At 37.0% G+C, this 23,714-nt stretch overlaps 1 protein-coding gene across 2 annotated transcripts; it reads right to left on the bottom strand.

The window, feature by feature from the left end:
- Positions 1-95: 95 nt before the first annotated feature.
- Positions 96-21,826, bottom strand: NAE1 (NEDD8 activating enzyme E1 subunit 1). 2 transcript variants are annotated; one of them, XM_017649170.3, is made up of 20 exons: positions 21,670-21,825; positions 18,932-19,035; positions 18,787-18,847; positions 17,454-17,484; positions 16,660-16,731; positions 16,348-16,427; positions 15,661-15,770; positions 13,776-13,885; positions 12,859-12,921; positions 12,429-12,492; positions 12,036-12,127; positions 10,173-10,232; positions 9,944-10,077; positions 8,512-8,587; positions 8,174-8,213; positions 6,680-6,766; positions 6,127-6,219; positions 3,799-3,913; positions 3,664-3,713; positions 96-341 (listed from the first exon to the last, which is right to left on the bottom strand). In XM_017649170.3, the coding sequence occupies exons 1-20, from the start codon at positions 21,720-21,722 to the stop codon at positions 232-234; spliced, it is 1,605 nt and encodes a 534-aa protein (XP_017504659.1). In that variant the 5' UTR covers positions 21,723-21,825; the 3' UTR covers positions 96-231. The 2 variants fall into 2 exon arrangements, with proteins under 2 accessions (XP_017504659.1, XP_073082976.1); XM_073226875.1 differs by lacking the exon at positions 6,680-6,766 and having other exon boundaries at positions 21,670-21,826.
- Between the last annotated feature and the right edge of the window lie 1,888 nt (positions 21,827-23,714).

Here is a 23,714-nt window from a genome sequence, read left to right on the forward strand (position 1 = left end):
AGCAAGCCAGAAATAATTAACTCAGAAAAGGATAGCATTTATTCTCTGACAGGACTGATCCCTTTCCCCTTCCCTCAAAGAACAAAACTACATGATTACAAATGAGAAAAAAAATGTTTATTAAGGAAACATTTTAACAGTTCTCCCTTAGCAGAATTTTACAGACTAGAGCACAACCCAAGGGCAAGGATTACAGTTTCAGTCATTAACACACTACACAGGATGCTTATTTTACAACTGGAAAGTTGCTGAAGTTTGTGACATGCCACTATAAATGTATGTATTATTAAAAATTACAAATTGTTTTGTAATTACTTTGATAACCTCTTGAGCAGCAGCTCCTGCAAGGAAAAAAGGAGAAAAGCATATCTTTGAAAAAGGTGAATTTCAAGAGTTACATAAAAATATTCAATTCTGTAAAGAAAACTTTTCTTTCCAAAAGCAAAGGTGTTTAAAAGTAATCCAAAACAGATATAGCTTACTGAGTCACACCAAAATAAAGGACATATAAAAAAATTACTGTTATTAAAGGAAATAAAAATGTTATTCTATACATTCACACCTTGGGATGTTATGCTACAGTATCAAAGAATGAATTTTTAATTGTAGTTTAGAAAGACTGGCAAGATAAGTAAAGTCAAAACAGTAGTATAGTTTATTGTATTTTTTAAAAGGATACATACAGGAATCAAAGATTCTTAAAGGATACCCTTCTGCTGCATTTAAATTTTACCTTGTGCCTGTTTTACTTTTATTATAATAAGGGAATAAAGGTATATTTGTTCTAAATACGTTTGTAATTTGGAAAGGATCTATATTAAATGCTGCCAGACTGTTACACTCAGTAACAGTCTGAGTATATAGTAACAGTAACAAGTTTTTTAATTACCTACTCAAAACAAAGCAAACATTAGAAAAAAACCAAACCACCAAGAAAAAACGTCATGATCTTTTATAATCCTAAACTTCATCCTTCACAAACATTCACTGTCTGAATAAAATGTGATACTGTACTATATACCAGATATTATTCTAAGTACTAGGGATATAGTTGGGAAGAAAAGATAAAAATCCTTGCCCTCATGGATCTTACTTTTCAGTAGCCAAGGAGAGATCATTTACAAATAAATAAAATATATAGTGTGCCAAATTACTTTAAAGTGCTAAGGAGAAAAAAGCAAGGAAGGGGGATATGAGTGCAAGAGGAGAGACTGCAAGAAATGAGGGAATATAATGAGGTGTGCAGAATAAGAATGCACATGTTATGAACTGCGTGTTTATGTCCCCCAAAATTTGTATGTTAAAGCTTTAACTCCCAATGTGATGGTATTTGGAGATAAGAGCTGGTGTCTTTGGGAGGTAATTAGGTTAGATGAAGTTATAAGGGCACTAATCCCCTCATGATGGGATTAGTGCCATCATAAGAAGTCACATCAGTGCTTGTGTCCCATATGTCCTCCCCTCCCTGCACAAGAGGTTATGGCACACAACATAATGTGGCCACCTATAAGCCACAAAGAGAGGCCTCACCAGAAACCAACCATGCTGTCTCTGAGCTTGGATTTCCAGCCACCAGTAAGTTTTTATGAAGGAGATAGCATTTTTTACTTGGGCCTTGAGGAAGAGGTAGATCTTAGACATGCAGTAAATAAGATTTACAGCAGATGGGCCAAGAGGGGTAAAGATTCACGGAGCAGGTAATAAAAAAGACGTGTTTGGCAAATGCCTAGGGTACCTAACTGGTTTTCTTGGTTTCACTGGATATGGCTGGTAATTGTAGGTCTGCTTTTGTTATGTATCTATATTCCTATTCTGTTAATGTGTGTATGCAATTTAATTAGTTTGTTAAAACCTATACATGCTTATGTTACTCTACAAGAAGTTATGTCAAAGAAATAATCTTCCCATGTTTTCTTCCATCTGCTACCTCTATAGCTTTTCTTCTTCCTTCCTAATTGCAACCCTTTAGTAGAATTCGTGCCTCATATCGAAAATTACCAAGTATCATAATTCCTCCAAGTGGTAAAGATACCTCAAGACAAATGCTGGGCATAGAAGCCACAGGGCATAAATCTGCAAAGAAGTAAAAAGCTAACCTTTTCAAAGAATATTGCTTCTCTCTCACTTACCAACTTTACATTTCCCTGTATGGCCCCGGAAGACGGCTGGTTAGCCAGAGACGGGTAAGATTCCTCAAGGGAGGAACAACCTAAGAGAGGCACAGTTGCAGGGGGGCCATCAGGTGAGAAACTGGGGATCAACAGAGGTGAGGCTTAGAACCTCACCCCCCGTTTTGAGAGAAATCTTCTGCATCCATGGATGTTTTGCTGCCCTTGTCTAGCTTGCCCTCTTACAGCACTAAATTATGTTTTCTATCTTTATCTTGCATCTACCTACCACTTCAGCATTTTATTAAAAAATAAATAAATAAATAAGGGAGAAATGTGGAATTCACATATAAATCAAGTATAAAAATCAAATGAATAGCCCTTGTCTAGCTTGGATTAACACATAGTCTACAGGCACACACCTGATCATCTACATTTGCTCTCTTACAACACTAAACTATGTTTTCTACCTTTATCTTGCATCTACCTACCACTTCAGCATTTTATTAAAAATAATAATAATAATAATAATAATAAAGGGAGAAATGTGGTATCCACATATAAATCAAGTATAAAAATCAAACAAATATTCATATTTGAACTGATTGTTTATAGTTCATAATGCATGATCAAAACCGAAAGTTTGTGATGACTGCCCTTGTACTGTTCACCATGTAAGAACTTATTCACTATGTAAGAACTCGTTCACCATGTAAGAACTTGTTCATTATGCTTCAGAAGATTGGAGACTGACGAAAATTAGGCTTGGGGTGTATTAATGATTGTGCATTGAGCATTGACTCCCCTATACAGAATTTTATTGTTGTTAACAACCATTTGATCAATAAATATGAGACGCCCTCTCAAAAAAAAAAAATCAAATGAATAACCATATCTGACCTGGTTGTTTATAGTTCACGATGTGTGATCAAAACCGAAAGTTTCTGTGATATGACTGCCCTTGCACTGTTCACCATGTAAGAACTTATTCACTATGTAAGAACTTGTTCACCATGTAAGAACTTGTTCGTTATGCTTCAGAAGATTGGAGACTGTTGAGAATTAGGCTTGGGGTGGATTAATGATTGTGCATTGAGTCCCCTATACAGAATTTTATTGTTGTTAACAACCATTTGATCAATAAATATGAAAGATGCCCTCTCGAAAAAAAAAAAAAAGACGTGTTTGGCAGAAAAGCAAGAACATGAAAAAACCAGAGCCAAATAGGCTGAGTGGAACCAGAACCAGAACATATAGTGTTTTTGATGTCAAATGAAGGACTCTCGACTTGTTTTCTAAGGACCACTGTAGTGTATATGTGAATACTGGCAGGGCAGAGGGTTATTAAGTGAGAGACACAATCAGGGCTATTGTTTATCAAGATTACTGACTCTTTAGAAGTTTAAAACAGACAGCAGTGGGAGAGATGGAAAGCAGGGAGACCGGTGTAAGAGCTACTGAAATAACCTAAGCTTAATGTAACATCCGGCTTCACTGACCTCCCTAGTTAAAATAGCTAAGAAAGCAAAACAGCCTTCTGATCTATGCAACTCACCCCCTAAGAAAGCAGCAATGGTGTGTGGCTCAGCAGCTCCATATCGGCAACTACAGGAAAGGATGAAGACATGAATTTTGATCAGGCTTATGACAGGACAAGCATTATCTCTTATATAGCCAAAAAAATACTCACAATTCATGGACATAATCATCTTTCACCATTACAGATAATCCATGTTCCTGAAGGAAGCCAGTGAGACAAGACTTCAGTTTTCCTACATCTTCTTCAACTTGATAGTTAGATACTCCTAGAGATATATATGTAAATTAATTTTCATTAAATGGTATGCAATTCAAAATTAATGATTACCTCCTTTATTTAATCCCGGTTTGGGTGTTCTAGTCAAAACAGTGAAGTGTGAAACTGAAGTAGGAACAAAAATAAAAGTATGAGACCAGTATTTGCCGCTATCACAAAGCTGAACAATTTAAGAGAACATCTAAAACCTATCAAAAATTTAAGTTTGATAAACCTGCTTTGTTCACTGCTCTATACCCAGTATCTAGAAATGTATCTGGTGCATAGTTGGTAATCAATAATTATTTGAAAGAACTGAATGAACAGTAATGTCTTATTTACACTCTTCATAAAAATTATGTTTATTATCCATTTCCAGGAGAATAAATGACACGGAGGACATGAAGTTATAATAACAGGTAACATGTACTGAGCATTAATACATACTGGACATTGTTCTAAGCACCTTATGTATATTCATGATTTAATCCTCACAACAAGCCTATGAAATATAATTCCCATTTTATAGATAAGAAAATTGAGGCATAATAGACAGGTTATTTGCCTGAGTTACTTAGCAAAACTGGGATATGAGCCTGGACAGTTCTTAATGATTAAATTATAAGGTCTCTGAAGGTAAGTATTATTACTGTTACTAGAAAGGAAAATGTAATTGCCATAATATTCAGGTATTATAAAAAATACTATTTTTTAACCCCCTTAGTTTAAAAATTATCTTCACTATTCTTTAATAATAGTAATACCTATCCTTTATTGAGTACTTAACCCCCCTGCACCTACCCTCAGCTAGGTAATTGAGCACAAGATACTTGGCATGTGTTAAGTAATTCTCATACATCGCATATTTAACCCTTACAATCTAACAGAGTAGATACTATTTGACACTATTATCACCATTCCGTGACTGAGAGAACTAAGACTTGGAGGGAAACAATGACTCACCCAAGGTAAAAAGACAGTTGAGTGACAGAGCTTTGATTTGAACCTAGGTTTAACTCCAAAGTCTGCACGCCATGTGGTAACTAGACTCCCAAGATGGCTCCCCAGTGCACACCCCTTCCTGTCCTCATGTAGTCTACTCTCACTCCTAAACTATGATGGCCCTGGGAATCCAACAGAACACAACATAAGTGATACTGTGTGATTTCAGAGGCAAAGTCATAGAAAGTCTTGTACCTTCCGTCTGAGTCTTTTGGAATGTTCATTCTGGGGAAGCTAGTTACCATGTAATAAGTCTACCCAGGACTGCCATGTTATAAGGAAGTCCCAGACAGCCATAGACAGAGATGCCTATCAGCCCCTAGCAGTTCCAGCTATCCTGACTAAAGTACCAGACACCTGAGTAAAAAATGTTTTCTTGGATGTTCAGCTCAATCAACCCATTAGAATGATGCCAGCTTCAGGCATCATACAACTCTTATGAGACTCCCCTCACCCCACTGAGAACTGCCTGAGCCCAGCCAAACCACAAAAACATGACAGAGTAATTTGTTTTAAACTACTAAGTTTTAGGATGGCTTGTTATGAAACAGATAATGAGAAATACATTCTAATCCACTTAATAAAAATAAAGCAATACATATTTTGGTATTTACTCCTTTTCTTCTGGTAACCTTGCTCACTAAGACTATAATTCAGTGGGCATACTACATCAGTTGGGGCAACAGGTTCTATGATACACCTAGAATGTGCTGCTATGCAATAATCCCACCCAATTATCATCTTAATAAAAACATTCTGGTTAACTAAAGATCTCTGACATAATGCCAATTTCCCAATTATGTTTACAGATAACAAAAAAAACAGATCTTGAGCAAAGAAATCCCCACATCTTCAAAGTTCTGAGTTCAGAAGTCACTGGCATACTTCTTGTGGCTTTCCCATTCCACTCAGGAATAATACACTCAACTCAGGGTGAGTCTCAGAAAGTAAACTATGGAAACTGACAGGAAAAAAAAGTTTTATTCCATATGCATTCAACCAACATTCTCATGTAATGGTTTAGAATCAAACACTACTTGCAAATATTTACTTAAAAAACAAATGGTATTTCCTCACTGAGATGAATTAGGTATAAACTGTTCGCAATGTAAAATTCAAGCACCACTACTATAAACACCCCAAGAATGTTTTAAGATTTAATTCAATTTAAGTATTTATTCAAGATTTTATTGTGTTGGATAATTTGAGTGCTATTCTTACCTGGATATCTACCGTGTTGTTTATAAAATCTATCAACAGCCCGTAACATCAAGTATAATACTATCTCATTATCTGGATTGTCCATGCTGGAAACTGAAAGGAAAACAATTTTCAGTATAATTTGGGTAATTCATGACATAAATACAATGAAGGACTGAGGACTGAATTTACTATATATTCAAGTTTCAGGATACAAAGAAATATTTTCAATAATAAAATAGAAAATGGTAAATAACAGTAAAATAAAGGGAGAAACACCTAAGAAGAAACCCAGGGTCCTATGGACTATTACTTATAGCCATATAATCTCTACTAGAGAAATAACATGCTGACTTTAGTTCTTATATGTATCACACAACTTACTCAGTGACCTAATATGATTTTGTATATATATTTTTATGTTTTGAAATTATTACTACTTCTTAGTTTACAGAATAAAATTTAGAGGATAAATATTTGTTATCTTTTTTATCACCATATACCAATACTATTATACACAAAATATTTATATCTTTAAAATTGATAATCTAGCATCAAAAGCTACTATACTTACTAATTTCATCCTTGTTAATTGTATCTAAGCCATATTCTTCAGCTAAGGATCGACATCTTACCACTTGAAGAAATGCAGAATTGCTGCCTGAACACACGAAGGACATTATGGAAGTAAAGGGTTGAGACACATGAATATTCCAAGTCACAGGTCACTTTAACAGGAAGTTTTGTGTATACTTTTTACAGACATGGAAATGTAAAGAAATGCCTTTCTATTTGGCTCTAATGGTTAGCAGAGAAAGCACTAGAACACAAGTCATCTTAATTCATGTCTAGGTATTACAACCAGTTTAACACTGAGTAAGTAGGTGATAGTACCTCCCTGAGCCTCAGTTTTCATTTGTAAAATGGGTATAAAATTGTTCATTTTTGAGATTGTTCTTGGATCAAATGTGTAACTGTGTGAAGTCCATACCTAGCACAATGCCTGGCAGAGCTCAGTGAATAGTTTTATCATTATTATGGATAAGTAGTCCTAAAGGAGAGTGTTACATGTATTGTGCTTTCAGTATATGTGCGGCTTTAAGTAAATAAACATTGTATTATGAAAATTTCAATCATCTTGGAGACTGTTGAGAATTAGGCTTGGGGTTGATTAATGATTGTGCTTTGAGTCCCCTATACAGAATTTTATTGTTGTTAACAACCATTTGATCAATAAATATGAGAGATGCCCTCTCAAAGAAAAAAAAAAATTTTAATCATCACCCAAGTAGAGAGAACAAAATAACAAACCCTCAAATACCTAACATCCAGCTTTTAATCTATTATCTTATAATCTAGTAGAACAAACACCACAGCAGAAACAAGGTGCAAGATTAGTAGTGGACAAAACATTAAAACTAAGCTGAGCAAACATTGTGGAAGAGTCATGACATATAGAACTTGGATACGTATTTTTTAAGGAGGAGGGAACGTACAAAATACAGACTTTTGCAAAAACTATAGGCAGTGACTACAGGGAAAAATCTTCAGACAGCATGTAAAACGGATTTTATTATTCTTAAGATAACACTTAAATAAAAGACAATGCTGCTTTGGACCAATTGAGAAGTTACCAAGAAGACTCCAGGAGTCTAGCTATTCTGAAACTAGATGGCAAAATTCTTAATTCCATTACAGTCATTTAACACAGATCAAAATAAGTATTTAAATTAATACTTTCAATGTACATGTGATTTAAGACTTCATACCCAAAGTCTTCAGATAAAACTTTCCCAAATTATTTAAAATTAATGAGCCAAATATAATTCTGTATTAATGACAATTTTCAATTAATTGACCTTCATATCTTTTTAGCATTGCCATAAATAGATATGCTCTCTCTCTGACTCAGTCTTAAAATATTCTCTCCATTTATTATGAGAAAAAAACCTTACCCAAAAATTGTATCTATACTCCTGAAACCATGCAACTGTTTAACATTCTGGGGAACACTTCCTGTGGCATATTTCTATCAAGCAAAATAAGCAAATTAATTCAAGGGACTTACAGAGTAATTTTAATTCTTTCTCTGAAATGGACTCTGGTGCCTGTAAAGACATAAATGCAGGTTTTGCTCCCGTACAAAAGAGAAGATCAACAGAAGGAATAGCACAAAGCTCATCACTGTGAGATGGGGAGGCTTTCTCTAAGTACTGGGAGAGCATTGAAAAAACACCTTGTTTCTTTATGACAGGTTCCTCCTTAGGCAGGCAAGTGAGAGATGTCTCTGAAGAAGCTCAGAGCCAGTGCCACACCCTCTATGTCTAAACCTTTTTGGCTGGAGTTATTCCACCAGGCTGATAGGAGCTGTGTTGTCCATCAAAAGCAGTGTACCCAGCACCTTACCTGGCCTATAGACTGCAGCAATTGGGCAACATAATTACCCACAGCAGCAGCATCTTTCTTTGCTTTCTCACGGTAACTGGAAAAGAACAACAAAAAGCTACTATTAACAAATTTTAAGCTTAGCAAAATTTAAATATCACCATGAAGCAAACAAAAAATTTTCTTTCCTTTACATGAAAAAATACTGGTCTGGTAATATGCAAAATATGAAAATGCCATGGAAATGCTATCAGCAGCATCAGTTAGTGGCAGGGAATCTTCCCAGTGTTGATGATGGACTCTTAGAAGCCACTAATACCTGGGGTCCCTCTATAGTTAATAGCACCCAACTTAAAAATTACCCACCTAGAGGGATCGGTGCTCCATGCTTCCCTGACAAATGACCTGACAAAACATGTTACTGAAGAACATGATTTATCTCCTTGAAGCCAAGTCCAAAGAAAGTTAAATACTTCAAAACTACCCATCTACAAATTCATGTAAAACTTTTCTTTAAGTCTGTTTACATTTCCACCCTCTCAAGCTAATTGGTGTTATGTTGACTACCTATGATGTGAGGTCAAACTTCTTTCTATCCTCATTTGGCTTTTCCCAAGTTTTAAGTAGTTGAACTTTTAGACTAGGACAACAAGGATTTGACAATGACAGTGATGAAGAGTGCAATCTGTCTAGAGAACACAGACCTGTGCGTAACATTATTTGGCCCTTGAGAAAACCAAGCCAGCGGCTGGATTCATCAGCACCATGCTGGAACTACATAAGGGTAATGTCCATTGAGACCTATCCTTGTGACAGTCTATCTGGGTTCAGACTAGTGATACCTGAACAGCATGTCTCTATCTATGGTCATCAACTCTTTAAATTATGAAACATGAATGATAAAAAATTCATCAAAACTAAAGACTTAAAAGTTTTAAGTTACAGATAAAAGAAAGTATAGGGCCATAGTTGAGAGTATGGAGCTAGGTTTCATGGGCTGAAACCCAGGTTTTCCCATTTACCAGCTGTCTGGTAAATAACCCTTAATAAGTTACCTTTTCTATGCTTCCATTTCCTCATATGTAAAACTGGGACAATAACAGTATCTCTCTGAGGGTTGTTGTGAACATTAAATTAGTTAATAGCTAGAAGAGTTCATAATACAGTTAAGTGCTCAAATGTAAAGTTCTATCAAGAAATATGAAAGAAAAAAATCTGCCCCCTAGAGGGTATATATGGGAACTCTCTGTATTTTCAATTTTGCTGTGAACCTAAAATTACTGTAAAAAATAAAATCAATTTTGAAAAAATCTGCCCCCTAAATTCTTTAGCTTACTTTTAAAGCAATGCAATTATAGGATTTTCATTTGATTTCTGATAGACTGAGAAAACATGTTCATCTCTAATTTAAACAGATTAGTTTTTCTGTTACAGTTTGAAAACACTGACTTACACATTTTGTAGTTTTATGTATTTGCTTGAATCCGCAATCATATCAGGAATTGTGCCTCGAACAGGTAAATTTCCTTGACCTTCTTTGGCCACAAATTCCTTTAAGGCACGAGCTAAAATCCAAAATGATGGAGTCTAAAAGAATAAGAAAAAAGCTAATTAATATTAAGTGGCATTTGAATTTGACCCAAAGGTTAAGGTAACACTGTTTTTGCTTTTGTTGTTTTTACCTGTTTGGTGATATTTATGCAGCAATCATCATTAAATATATCTTCAATACTGCTTGGGATCTAACAAAGAAAGGAACATGAAACATTTACTAAAAAATGTGGCCATCTTTATTTTCACTGCTGTATCTCCAAACAAGTTCTTTGAATTCTCAAGATGTAATCAAATACGAACTTCTGATTTGCTTAGACTTTCATTTAGAAATAGTACCAGATGCTAATTTGATGGGGAAAGGGAATGGAAGAAAATCCCTTCCTACCCAGTGTTAGCAGTGAAGACTGACCTATTCTTTCCATCATAAACGGGGTAAAGTAGGAACCAAAGTAAATCTTTCTTACATAGTTATAGCTGAAGATGTAACAAAGATTACAGGCATTACTATCAAGCTAGATTTGTAGTCCTTCCTGTTTTTTTATCTTGTCAAAAATTTGAAACTCTAACATCCTATCAGTGACTGCTGAAAGCTAGGTAAATTACTTTTAATGCTAGTAAGATCACCATACATTAACAAAAATGACAGAAATTATAGGCTTTGATTCTATAGTTGTGTTTTACTGATAACCTCCTAACTGGTCTCTCTGCCTCTGCTACCAGGCCCCTACAGTCTATTTTCCTCACAAAAGCCAGAATGATATTTTAGAAATATAAATCAGGTCACTCCACTCCCCTGCTCAAAATGCTTCAATGGCTTGCAAGGCCCATATGATTTGGCCCATTCTGCCTCTCCAAATCTTAAGTCCCTCCCACCACTTTCCCCCTTGTTCACTTCACTTGAATCACACAGACTTTCTTACTGATCCTTGGACAAATACTAAGTTTCATCCTACTTCTCGGCCTTTGCACATGAGCTTGCTTCCTCAGCCTGAAAAGCTCTTCCACCAGATCTTTGCATGTCACTTCACTCAGGCTTAAACACATCTCGGAGAGTCTCTCGGGCCCCCTCCCAACCCCACACCTCCTCCTTCCCATCATGCTCTACCCCTTCTTCTGCTCTAATTTTGTTTTGTTCATACCACCAAGTACATTTATCTGTTTACTTAGTTCACTATCCCCCAACCATGAGAACTTTGTTTAATTGGAGTAAATATTACATTCAGTGAAATGCACAAATCTTAAATGTACAATTTGATGCATTTTGATAACTATACATGTATTTTTAATCATCACCCCAATTAAGACAGAAAAATTTCATCACCCCAGAAAACTGATTCACAAAATACACACGTTTAATCACTCAGCAACACTACCTCATTGTCTCCAAAAAGTTTGTAATAACACCTTAAGCACCTTCCTCACTTGAAAGGCAGCAATTTTTGCTGTTTTAAATTATAAGAAAGCTCTAACTTAAAATAATTAGTTATGTTATTCCAAGTTTCCCCAAAACCTCACTGGCCAGACTTGAACAACAAAACAAAACAAAGGGCATCTAAATGGAGTTATTTTCCAAATAATCTTTAAGGAATACTATATCATTAAGAATATTTTTCATTATATCCAAATAATTATGGCTGAAAGCAAATGCAGGGTAAGATTTAACTTTTCAGGCAACACTATTTTGGACCAGCAAAATATCACCTTCATTATATAATTCCTACCCCCAAATTGTTACAATTCACAAATCATGTACTTCAAATAATTTATATAAGTCATTGCATCACTATTATATGCTGACGCACTGACATTCATTTTAACAAAGACAATAAGAATCTTATTAAAACAAGATTCAATCTACATTATAGATTTTAATTTATAACCAGCAACATAATTTAGAAAATACTTTCTTAAATTTAAAATCAAACATTTCACATTTAAGGACTTCAGAAAACACTTTTCTTTTGTGAATCCCTTAGCCACTCTTTTAATACCTGCGTTGTATTTAGTGCCGTGTTCACATTTTTGATAGCTTCTTCAAAATTCTCTTCATCTTCTGGAGTCCCATTTTCATTCTTTAAAACTCCTATTAAAATAGAAATTGGTCAGCAGACAACAATCCTTTTCATCTCACTCTTCTCCCCCCAACATTATGGAAACAACCTTGTCAGATTCTGAAGGGAGGATCAGATATTGAAACCCAAGAAATATGGCTTATCATTAGTCATTCTTAAAACTATATAAGGAGTGGCTTCTAAACCTCCCCTGAGGAAAAATAAAAGCTCATGATGGTGTCATCTGACAAAGGCACTGACAGAAATCCAATAAACATCAGCCTCAAGCAATTTAAAACTATATAACAGTTTAGTCACATCCCATAATATTACCTTGTCTAATCAAATCTCTGAAGTCTTCTTTTTCTTTATACGTTTTAGGTATTCGTCCATTTGTCTAAATTGGTTGAAAATTTTAAGACTCTAATTATAAAAAATCAAAATATGGGAACTGAAGAGTTCAAAGTTTCCCCCACTCTCCCATCCACATGAGATTTCTTAGTAAATATAAACCTCAGTGAAATCAGAGGCTGACTTGATAGACAAAAGAACTCTACAATCATTCCCACTGCCTGTTTCAGAATGACATATTCAAATTTCATTTTGTTATTAAAAATATCAGTAAAAGAGGAACTGTTAGATTTAAAATGAAAAGCACCTATCTGCCCTGTAACCACAGAAGAAAAAAAATTAATCTCCCACTCCCCTCCAATAAATTGAAAATAGTTACATATGTAATTTCTTTTTTTAAAAAAGAACGTACTTCACTATGCCACTGTGCTAAATACTTAGCTACAATCACGATCCATGGCGTGTGGCTATGGTCCTAAACATGAGAGAAAAATCAAAGAAAATGTCAGCATTAATTAACATTAACTAATTAATATTTATCCTTCACTACACCTTCTCATTTTCAACAAATTCAACAATATTTATGATCATCTCTCAGAATACGTACAATAATGAATGAAGGAAAATGAACTGGGTTAATAAAAGCTTTACAAATTTTTTTAGGGGTAGTGTACAATTTAATCCTAATATGGCAAGTTTGTACTACAATTGTCCCCATTTTACCAAGAAACAGTCTCAGAGATAGCCACCCAAAAATAAAGCATGAGTATCTTGATTTCAGATCCCAGTCCTAGACTAAGGAAAGAGCATCTTCTCTGGGTTTTCCAATGAACCAAATACCTGCATTAATTAATATGTAAGAAAAAATACATATATTCCTTAAACTATATGGTCTCATAAGTATCACTATCTCTAATGAAATATGCAGTTGTTTGGTAACTCAAACACTAAAAACAATTTTCAAGAGGCATCAACTTCAACAAACACCCACCCCAAATCCAAACTATTTTAAAAAGTACATCTATTTGTTTAGGAAAGGACCATGAAGAGGGCTTCTGGGATATGTTAATGTCCAATTTCTTGACCTGGATATTGATTACACAGTATGTTCAGTTCAGCTAATTAAGTTCAATAAAAAAGCTTTTTTAAATTTTTGGGAAAAATTAATTTATTTAAAACAAATTAGGTACAATGCTGTTACTACATAATCTGGATGACAGGAATATAGAGGTTTATAGTATTTTCTCACTGTGGTATAATTCAAAAACCTTAGATTAAAAAAAATGTTTGAAGCCTATCTATAAATGGAAGGTCATATATCTTACCAACCTTTTTTTCCATATGATCCAAATCATAAGACTGAAAATGTTCTCTCAGTTCAGGAAATGGTTTATCCAGTCGTAGATCCTCTAATGCATTATCTGGATGAGATTCTATTACTGTGAAATAATCCCAAAGATAAACTTTTTTAGTGATACTGCTGGCAATACACTCTGTTACAGGAACTTAAGAGATTTTTTAATGGGCATAGGGCCTACAGGTTTTTTCATTGTTTTGTTCATTACTGAGGTAAATTTACATACACATTTATATTTCATTAAGTGCACAAATTGTAAGTGGACTATAGTTTTAATCAAAGTAAAACCAAGACTTATTTAGAGAAGAATTTTCTTGTTGATTTAACTGAAAAAGATCAACATTAATAAAAATGTGTGTTCAGATAGCATGTAAACCACCTTCCCTTCCCCTCCTCTGGTCTTCAACAGAAAGCATCACCATCTACCTAGACCTCTCCCCTAGCCACCTGATGTCATCCTTGACTTCTTTCTTCCTTGGCCCAAATCAGTCACTCAACATTTCTCAATGTACTTCCTACACAGTTCTCCACATGGGGGAGTACAGCAGAGTGTAATTTCAGCAAGTGTTTAGAGCTAGGCCCAGTTCAGTCACTTGTTAGATGTGTAACCTTAAGCAATTAACTTAATCTCCCTGGGCCTGAGCATCCTCACCTGTAAAAAGCAGATATAACAGTATCCATTTTATAAGGATTTAGGGAAGGTTACATGAAATAATTCACATAAAGGCAGGCACACCGCTAGCAACATTAATCTTATTCTTATTATTATTATCTACCCCCTCATTCCTATCTTTATAACATCTGTCTTAAGTCAAAGGCATGGCATTCACACACGTGTGCTCTCTCTCTTACCTGGACAACTGGAAATTTCTGAACAGCAACCCTTGCCTCCAATCTTTGCCCCTTCAAGTTCATTTATTCTCCACCCAGCTACAGACCGACCCATTTAAGATAAAACTTTCACCCTGTCACTCGCCCACTTAGAACTCTTAAAGGGCCCAGCACCACCCAACAAGGCACTCCTGAACTGCCCAAGCAGGAACTACTCCCAGTGATGCCAGTGATGTTGCCAATGCCAACTGCTTTCATTGCACTGCAGAGTACCCTGGCTCAGGGCAACACAGGAGTATTGAATAATGAAAGTTTCATGATGATTTAAGATTAAAATTTTTAAGTAAAGGGCTAGTTGTTGTCTTGAGTTGATGTATACCTGCCTATGAATGACTTTGGTCTCCTGTGACACTGTTTCCTTGGACCAGTAGTTAGGTAAATGCCTTGCTTGTTGTGGAACTGTATCTAAACTACAGGGAGCCTAACACCTGTATGAGAATGGGATAAAATACTGGTAGGGAAAAGGTGGTGTGCTACATTGACAGAAAGTAACTGCACTAGAGGGGGTGAGGATTTAATAATATTGGTAACTGTTGAACTACTGTGTTGTACACTTAAACCATCATAAGATTGTGTATCAATGATACTTCAATAAAAGAAAAAAAATGTGGTGTGATCTCTATCTGTCAGTGTGACCCACATACGCTAGCTCTTCCCTGTGGCATCCATACATGCCCTATGTGGATTAGGAGGCAAAAAAAACCTAAGGACTTGCATAGTGCTGAACTTTCTAATAAAATGAAGAAGCTGTACCTGTTACAGCTTCTGCTTTGTATCCTTCTATAATGCTAAGTAAAGGAAATGTTAGATTAAAACCTATTGATTGTTTGCCACTTTGAACCTATAATTGGAATTGTGCTGTTACAAATTTACTTTATAATTTAAAACTGACTTCCTAAATTGTCAAGTTTCTAAAATTATAGCTAAAGCAACCAATATCACACCTCGCAGGTACAATAATTTTACCTGGATGTTCTTTTATAATGATCCTCATATAACCAACTAGTCCGTATGTTCTACAGATCAAAAGAGGGATTTGGGAATTCCAGAGGACATCTGCTAAACGTAGTAACATACTGTAAAGCACAATAAATAACATAAGCAAATGGATATATCACAAGCATGAAAACACCTTAAAATAAGTGAACTTTCTTACTAAAAAGTGAATGCAAAGATTTATTTATTGCATTTACACAAGCAGATCAAGGATACAACTGAACAGGAAGCAATGCCACAAGGTTGCAGCGTCAAAGAAAGTATATCTTCTGGACTAGAGAGAGATGAAAGCCTCCTCTTTTGCATTAGGGAGAATGTTATTGAAAGATACTTCCTAACATTTGCATAACAAAGAGGAAAATATTAATAAAACGATAGTATATACCTCCAAGCACTTTGTATAATTAATTCTAACTAGGTTTTTTTCACTAAAAAATAAACAATGTTGAATTTAACTGCTCTAAATATATATTTTTTTAGAAGTTTCACATCTCAATAATTTTCTCTTTCCTATCTTTTCAATGTTGGAGATTTGTGTTTCCAATTAAAGGTCTACATAGAATTTAAGAATTTTAAGAAGTAGACTCCGCACAGAAAACAAAACTAAGCAAACCTAGTAAGAAATTAAAATAAAAACAAATTAACATAAAAATTTACCTTTCAGGAAGCTGAGTTGCAACCACAATGGTAAACCTACAGAAAAATGAAGGGTCATTGTCTAGAAGGTTTTCTGGACTCTAAACAGGACAGAGGGAAAAAATTCAACAATTTCACAATCATATTAAACATGGCAGAAAACAATTAAGCTATGTTAGAACAAATGAGGGAACATGCTAGACTCCAATGCTGAAGTAATTAAAACTCTCAACTAAAGAATAGACAAAAATTCAAAACTATAAAGTCCTAGGGCATTGAATTATTAAAAAATCACATTTCCACACAGAAATAATAATGTATACACATATATACCTCTTCCACAAAACTTCCAGAGACATCACTATTTAATTCTTTTAAGAATTCCATGGCAGCTTGAGCACGATTCTTTTTAAAAACAAAGCATTTGACTTGAATTAGAAAAAATGTAGCTAAAATATAACGCCTCAATTTACAAATCAGGCAATCACACTATTAAACTACCCAGATTTCATGCATAGATTTGACAACTCTGCTTTCATAGTGTTTAAACTGAGACTCAACCAGAATATCACCTACAACAGAGCTAAACTGTCATTAACAGTTCTTAACAACTACATTATTTGCACTGAATTTTCAGATTAGGTAAATTACCAGAAAACCCTGGGTAGCAGGCAGGGATATTCTGAATCAAGTTCAGATTCACTCTAACCTCCCACATTTATAATCCTGTACAAAAGAGGTCAATCATTAAAGAAACAGTCATTTCCACTCAGAATATTGTACTAAGTTAACTAATATGACTGTAAGATTTTTAATATGAAATACAAAAATAAAAGATATTATGGCTAACTCTTAGTTTAAAATCTTGTTAACCAGAATACTCCATTCCCTGAACATGAACATCACTCAATATTTAGCTTTAGTACAGCATACAATGTAAAAACACAAACAGTACTATGTTCTTAAACTACCAAACATAGATTTACAAGATCAGAAAAAATTAGCTAATTGAAGTTTTTTTCTCTGCATATAATAAGCTCCTTTAAAGTCAAAGCTTTTCATGCAATCAAAACACAGTGGACTCATTAGAAACTCAAACACAACTATATAACAAACTGATTGTTTACCTTGCCAATACTGCTTCTTTGAAGGAAAAAACTAAAATAGAATTAAAAAAAATTAAGGGCCTCTTTGACTACAAAGGAAAGGTTATTTGTAATACCAAGTATATTTCATTCATAGTACAAAGCAAACTATATTTTGATTACAGATTGTAACACCCTTCTGGAGGAAGAAACCTGGATGAAATTTGTAATCAAAAACAGGCTAATAAATTATTGTTTCCCAATGTGTGTATCACAGAATAAAAATTTCATAAGGTGCTCTGAGAGAAAAGGAGTCCCTGGCTTAAAAAAGTTAGGGAAACACCATGTATTTCCTTCTTGGAAATTCATAATGTCCACAATACACATGAAAGTAAAGTCTTATATTAAAGAATAACTTCATCTGACCCATGTCCGAAACTCATTTGACCATGGAATCCATTTGCCTATTTAGTAGCTATTAACATTCCCTAGAACAAATGTTCCAAAGCCCACCTTGGGATATGCTGTATTGAACCATTTGCTTTTGCAGATAACTATAACAGATTTACTCAGGCTTCTTCCCACACATCCCCTTGTCATGCCCCAGTGCCTAAATCTCACGCTAATCGGAGTCAGGATACAATTTGGAATACATGCTCAGTGACTCCATAAGAAAAAGCTTATTCTTATCACATCCTGCTCTAACCAACCAAGTAAGCAAAGAAAATAGGACTTTTAAATATTTTTTAAAAAGGGCTATGTGATGGATATATTATCACCCAATGAAAAGATATCAAATATCAATATGAACTAAATTCTAAGTTCCTTTTTATCTACTCATTTTGTTGTTTCCCAACAAATATAATGAGATATCGCAGATGCCAAATGCTCTGAAAGTCTAAAACTGATCATCTCTAAAGAATGATATACAGGCCATCTTGAAAATAGCATTTTTATAGATACATGGTAGTGTAGAGAGAGACATACCTGGAGAACACTTAGACAACACCACAAATGAGATACTTTTTATTATTCTTATAATCCAAAAATACAATTATTGTTAATTATATACTAATATCTAGGAATCAATGTAAGGACTAAGGAAGTATCCAGATTTCACAAATAAAGCAATAATGATGACTCCATTGAATTAATAACAACAATAAAGACAGTAGTGATGAGAACCTATTCACCAGATACTGCTAGCACTGAACCTATATTGACTCACTTCATCCTCATCATAATCCTAAACATAGGGATTATTTCCACCTGACAGTCAAGTCACCATGATTGAGATGAAGCTGGTTAAGCCTCACTCCTGTGATAGCGCACTGCTTTTCCTAACATGCATATATTTGAAAAGAATATAACATACTTATTTCCAGCATCTTCTCCACTGACTTGATTTCCATCAATAATTGTAAATGAACCAATACCTGAAAGGTAAAACAGAGTCAGTCAAGAATATATATTTCTAGTTCAAAACCTTAAGTAAATTTACAACCACAAAACTACATTACCTGGTAATACTAAGTTCTTAAGAATTTCAGTTCCTGTAGCTGTTGCGTTTATTAGGCAAACATGAGCAGATTCTAAAGCCTCTTGCCCATGATCACCCCACAACCTATAAAACAAGACACAAATTCAACATTTTTAAAACTTTCACAAAAATACAACTTTATTTGGATGGTTATCTTTGATCTTTAAAGTATTCTTACGTAGAATATCTTACGTAGATAACCAGGGCAAACATGAGACAGGAACTGCAGGAGGTGTTACAGGGATTTAATAGCTGAGCAGCCTAAGTCTCAGACAGGTTGATGCCTTGCTTGGTTAGAAGGGGTCAAATCAGAACTAGGAACTTAGTCTTCAGCTCTTACAGAACAGAAAGTCTTTAGATAATATTAACATTAAAGTAAAGTGTCTTAGATTTAAAACTATTCTGTTCTCTAATTTCTTCTTAAGTTACATGGATCCAGTATATTTAAGATCTTGACCTTGGACTTAACAATCAATGTGACATCTGCAAGAATGACAAAAGCTTTACCAATGAAACTGATTAACTATCATTTGAAAAAACTTCGCATTGACTTCTAGGAGTTCTTTAAAATACCCAATGAACATTCTGATAGCATGATTAATAAATACATATACTGGCAAACACAAAGACGTAACAAGGATTAGAAATATATATTGTAACCTGACTCACATTAATGCATCTCATTAACTAGTCAATGTACATGATCACACATGTACCATGGCATATGGGCTAACCTGGTTACTTTCACCCAGAAAGCCTATTAATTAATTTATCTTTTCTTGTTGGTAGAGGAAGTACAGAGGGAGCCCAAATCATTATAAAAATTTCATAGCCTGGAGGACTGACAGACTTTAAGGTGTGTTCCCTGTCACCCGATCTAAAGCAGATTCCCTCTTATTGTGTAGCCAGTACGTCCTCCAGAACATATCACAACTGTAACTGCCTCATTTGGTTTTTTATTTGCTGAGCATCCATCTCTCCATTCCACCCTAAGTTCCGTAAGAGCCCATGCCACTCCGAGTTCACCCCTGGAGCTCTAATGCCCCCGTACAGTGCTTTGCTCAGGATAACTCATCACTGAACAGCTCTCAAACACATGGAGCAATAGCCTAGAAGAACCAGACAGACTGAAAACATCTGTATCTCTTCTATGTAAGTAGAGTACATAGAAGACACCTGACATATCTGGTTAATGGATACTTGGGTAGCTGGACAGAGAGCCTCAGGGAATACTGGTGCATCATGCATCTCTTGGTAACATATTTCAAGAAAGGGCCCAGATAAGAAATCAATCCTCTCTACTCTCTTGCTGGCCTAAGGAAAGGGCTTTGTTGATGGCTGGCTGGCTGGCTGCACAACTTCACTTCTTCTACCTGCTTCCCTCTTGACACTTCAAAACCAGTAAGCAGTTCTCACTATGAAAGGTGAAGTTTTGTTCTTAAGTAGACTGGACTCAGCAAATCTCTCTTTTGTTACAGTTACTTAGTAACCTCAAATATCTTCTCAGTTCTGTCATGGAGGGTTGTATCTGCATTCAAAACACAAGGGACTCCAAGAATTTACAAGAGAATACAAGTTGGTTACAAGGGTTCTGCCACCTTCCTCCAATGAACATGATCACATTTCATAGCTTGGGAGCACAGTGATGTGATTAAGTACCACCTCTGAAAAAGTCAGAGGGTCCTGAGATTACATCCTGGCTCAAATACATGGGAGACTCTGCACAAGTTACGTAACTTCTCCAAGACTCGGGTTCTCCATCAATAATGCAAAGAGAAAGTCTGCCTTCAAGGCTGCCCTCTGAATTAAGTGCCTGAAAGACCCTAATACAGCAGTAGGCTGTAGGTGCAAATGGGAGTTCCAGTCCTTAGAGACACACTGTAATCTCTCCTGGCTTGGGGGCTCCAGAAAGGGTAGGGAAGGGGGAAATAAGCATCTGTGTCACTTCCAGTCTTAACACATAGAAGCAGCTCAATAAATAGGAAGGGGGAATGTAAGGAGAAAAGGCAAGGAAGTAGCCAAGGACCTGCTTTATGGTTCATACCTGCAGTGTCCATCAAGGTAGCTATTAGCTACCTGTAGTTACTGAGCACTAGAAATGAGGCTAAGTACAAACTGAGATGTGCTGTAAAACTAAAATGCCAGATTTCGAAGACAGTTGTTAAAAAAAATTAAAATATCTATTTTATGTTGATTACGTGTTGAAATGATAATATTCTGGATATGTTGGGTTAAACAGTGTATTAAAATTAATTTCACCTGTTTTTCTTTTTAATATTGGAAAATGTATAGTTACATACGTGCCTCGCATGAGACTAACGACATTTCCATTGGACAGCGCTGGCTTAGAACAATACCTAACACTGGGTGCCGCTCGCGGCGGCAGGGATGGTGTACTCCTGATGCCCCCATTCAGAAAAACGAGGAGTCTAAGCGGGGCGAGGCGGGCCAGCAGACGCCCTGGTGACCCGTTTGACGCTGGGACCGCGTACCTCGAACTGCACTTCGCGTGGCGGGAGGGAGCGCCCCTCCGGAGAGGGGGATCCAGACCTCGAGGAGCACCGCCGGCCCCAGGCCGGCTCCCCGAGCTCCGCGCGGCCCGGCCCGGCCCGGCGGGAGGCCCGAGAGGCCCGACCGTGCCACCCGCTCGCTTAGGCCCAGCCCGGATGCAATGGGAGCCCGCCGGCCCGCCGCCCGACTCGGTGAGCCCTGGCTCACCTCAGCTGCCGGTCGTATTTCTGCTCCTTGAGCAGCCTGCCCAGCTGCGCCATGGCCGCGCCCGCCGCGCGAACAGCCGAGTCCCACCAAGCACCAACACCAGCTCCACGAGGCGCAGGCGCACTGAGCGCCCCTTGGACGCCGCTGTCTGCCTCGCACCGCCCGTAGGGGGCGCCGCCGTTGCACTGCGCACGCGTCGCTAGATTGCCCAGGCCTTCGCGGCCACAGCCGGCACTCATGGTGGTCCAGTGTTCGCCCGACGCGCCAGCCGCGCTAGTATGCCAGTATGTGACTGTACTTGCGGTAATGGGGGGAACAGGGGAGAGGAGAGGGGTCTCGGGCTTTGGAATCAAGTAGATTTAGATTTTAACCACTTACCAAGTGGTTGTGAGAGCAAATCCTCAATTTGTTCACCTGTGCAATGAGGATAAATGGGTCTCTGTCATAGAGTTCTGTTAGCCTTAAATGAGATTTTGGATACACAGAGCCAGGCTCACACACACACACACAAATCCTGTATGTGTAATAGCTTTCTTTAGTATGACCATCATTGCTCATTCTTTACTTCCATCCTATCATGCAGCAAGCCCACTCTGAGGGCCTGTTTCAAACCACAAAGCTACCAGGCTGCAGATGCAAAAAGGAGTAAGTCTGGGGCCCTGTTCTTCAGAAGTTCACAGTCTGGAGAGGAGAGAAAGACAAGTACTTACTAGACAATGTGGCCCTCCTATACAGGGAAGTTGGGTGCTGGGAATGTGCACAGGAACCCCACCCATTCCACCTTTCCAGGAATGTTGCATGTGGTGTAATCAAGGAAGAATGTTTTAAGCAGAAGGAACAGCAGGTGTCATTTCTGGGAGACAGAAAGCATGTCAGGCTAGAGGCACTAAAGGAAGTTTGGTGTGGTGGGGGATTTGATGAAGGGTAGGTAGGAGGTGATCAGGGGAGGTTTGAGAGACAGCAGGCACAATAGATAGGTTATTTATTTAGCTCACTTTCTGGAAAGAGCAACTTTTCAGGAAGAGGATGACTGCCCTGTGGGGAAAGGGGGCTGCTATCCCAGGAGGAAGGAGGAGAGAGGAGACTGGAAGCCAGAAAACCAGCAGGAAGGGAGATAAGGATTCCTTCTCTTGTCTCCCTCCTGGCACCTTCAGGTGAATAACTGCCTGAAATAGGGGAAAATGAGCACAGATCCCCACCCTGGGATGGAGACAGGGAATGGAGGAACAGCTTGACAGAAATGATGTAGTGATAAAGTGGATACAATTCCCCCTGGGTGTTGTTTCCGGGATCATAGTGGCAGAATACCCTCTTATGACTTCCCTGGCCCCTACCCCACACCCATAGAACTACACTGATGGGAAACAAAGGCCTGAGGTTCTCCCAGCTCATCATGTGCTTATATTGTCACATTTCCTTCTTCAGTTGGACAGGCGAATTATAAGGGATAATAAAATACGCCCAAGGAATGTGGGAAGGTCAAAAGGCAACAGGTGAGAGTTTAGTGCTTAACCTCTCATGCTCTGTGTAGTCATGGACTGCATGAAAGGAAACATCCCCAGATTTGGTGGGGGGAGTAAGGGAGTCATACTATCTCTGAAGAAGTGTATGATTTTGAAGATTTGCAGTGGTGGTGTCTGTAAAATGATACCTTGGTATCAGTTCCCTAGAACTGCTGTAAAAAGTACCACAAATTGGGGTGCTTAAAACTACAGAAAAACTACATAAATTGTGCTCACAGTTTTGAAAGCTCAAAGTCTGAAATCAAGCTGTGGGCAGTGTTTCCTCTGAAGCCTGAAGGGAAGAATCCATCCTGACCTTCCTAGCTTCTGGTGCTTTGCTGGTAATCCTCAGCTTACAGCTGCACCTCTTTGGTCTTTGCCTCCATCAGCAAATGGCATCATGTCTCTGTCTGTATGTCTTCTTATAAAGACACCAGTCACATAGGATCAGGGCCCACCCTAATGACCTCATCTTAACTTGATTATGTCTGCAAAAACCCTATTTCCAAATATCAAAGTCACAGGCACTGGGGTTAGGACTTA

Source organism: Manis javanica, chromosome 17, assembly GCF_040802235.1.
Source record: "Manis javanica isolate MJ-LG chromosome 17, MJ_LKY, whole genome shotgun sequence".
NCBI classification, from domain to species: domain Eukaryota; kingdom Metazoa; phylum Chordata; class Mammalia; order Pholidota; family Manidae; genus Manis; species Manis javanica.

Bases quoted from the DNA above. Each gene is read 5' to 3' on its own strand.
- NAE1 (XM_017649170.3), bottom strand. From the start codon at position 21,722: ATGGCGCAGCTGGGCAGGCTGCTCAAGGAGCAGAAATACGACCGGCAG. The intron at 8,214-8,511 runs GTAAGGTGCTGG...ATGTCTTTACAG, and splicing joins TGCTGCAGTCTATAGGCCAG to GCACCAGAGTCCATTTCAGA. The intron at 6,220-6,679 runs GTAAGTATAGTA...TTTTCCTTTCAG, and splicing joins AATTAACAAGGATGAAATTA to TTTCCAGCATGGACAATCCA.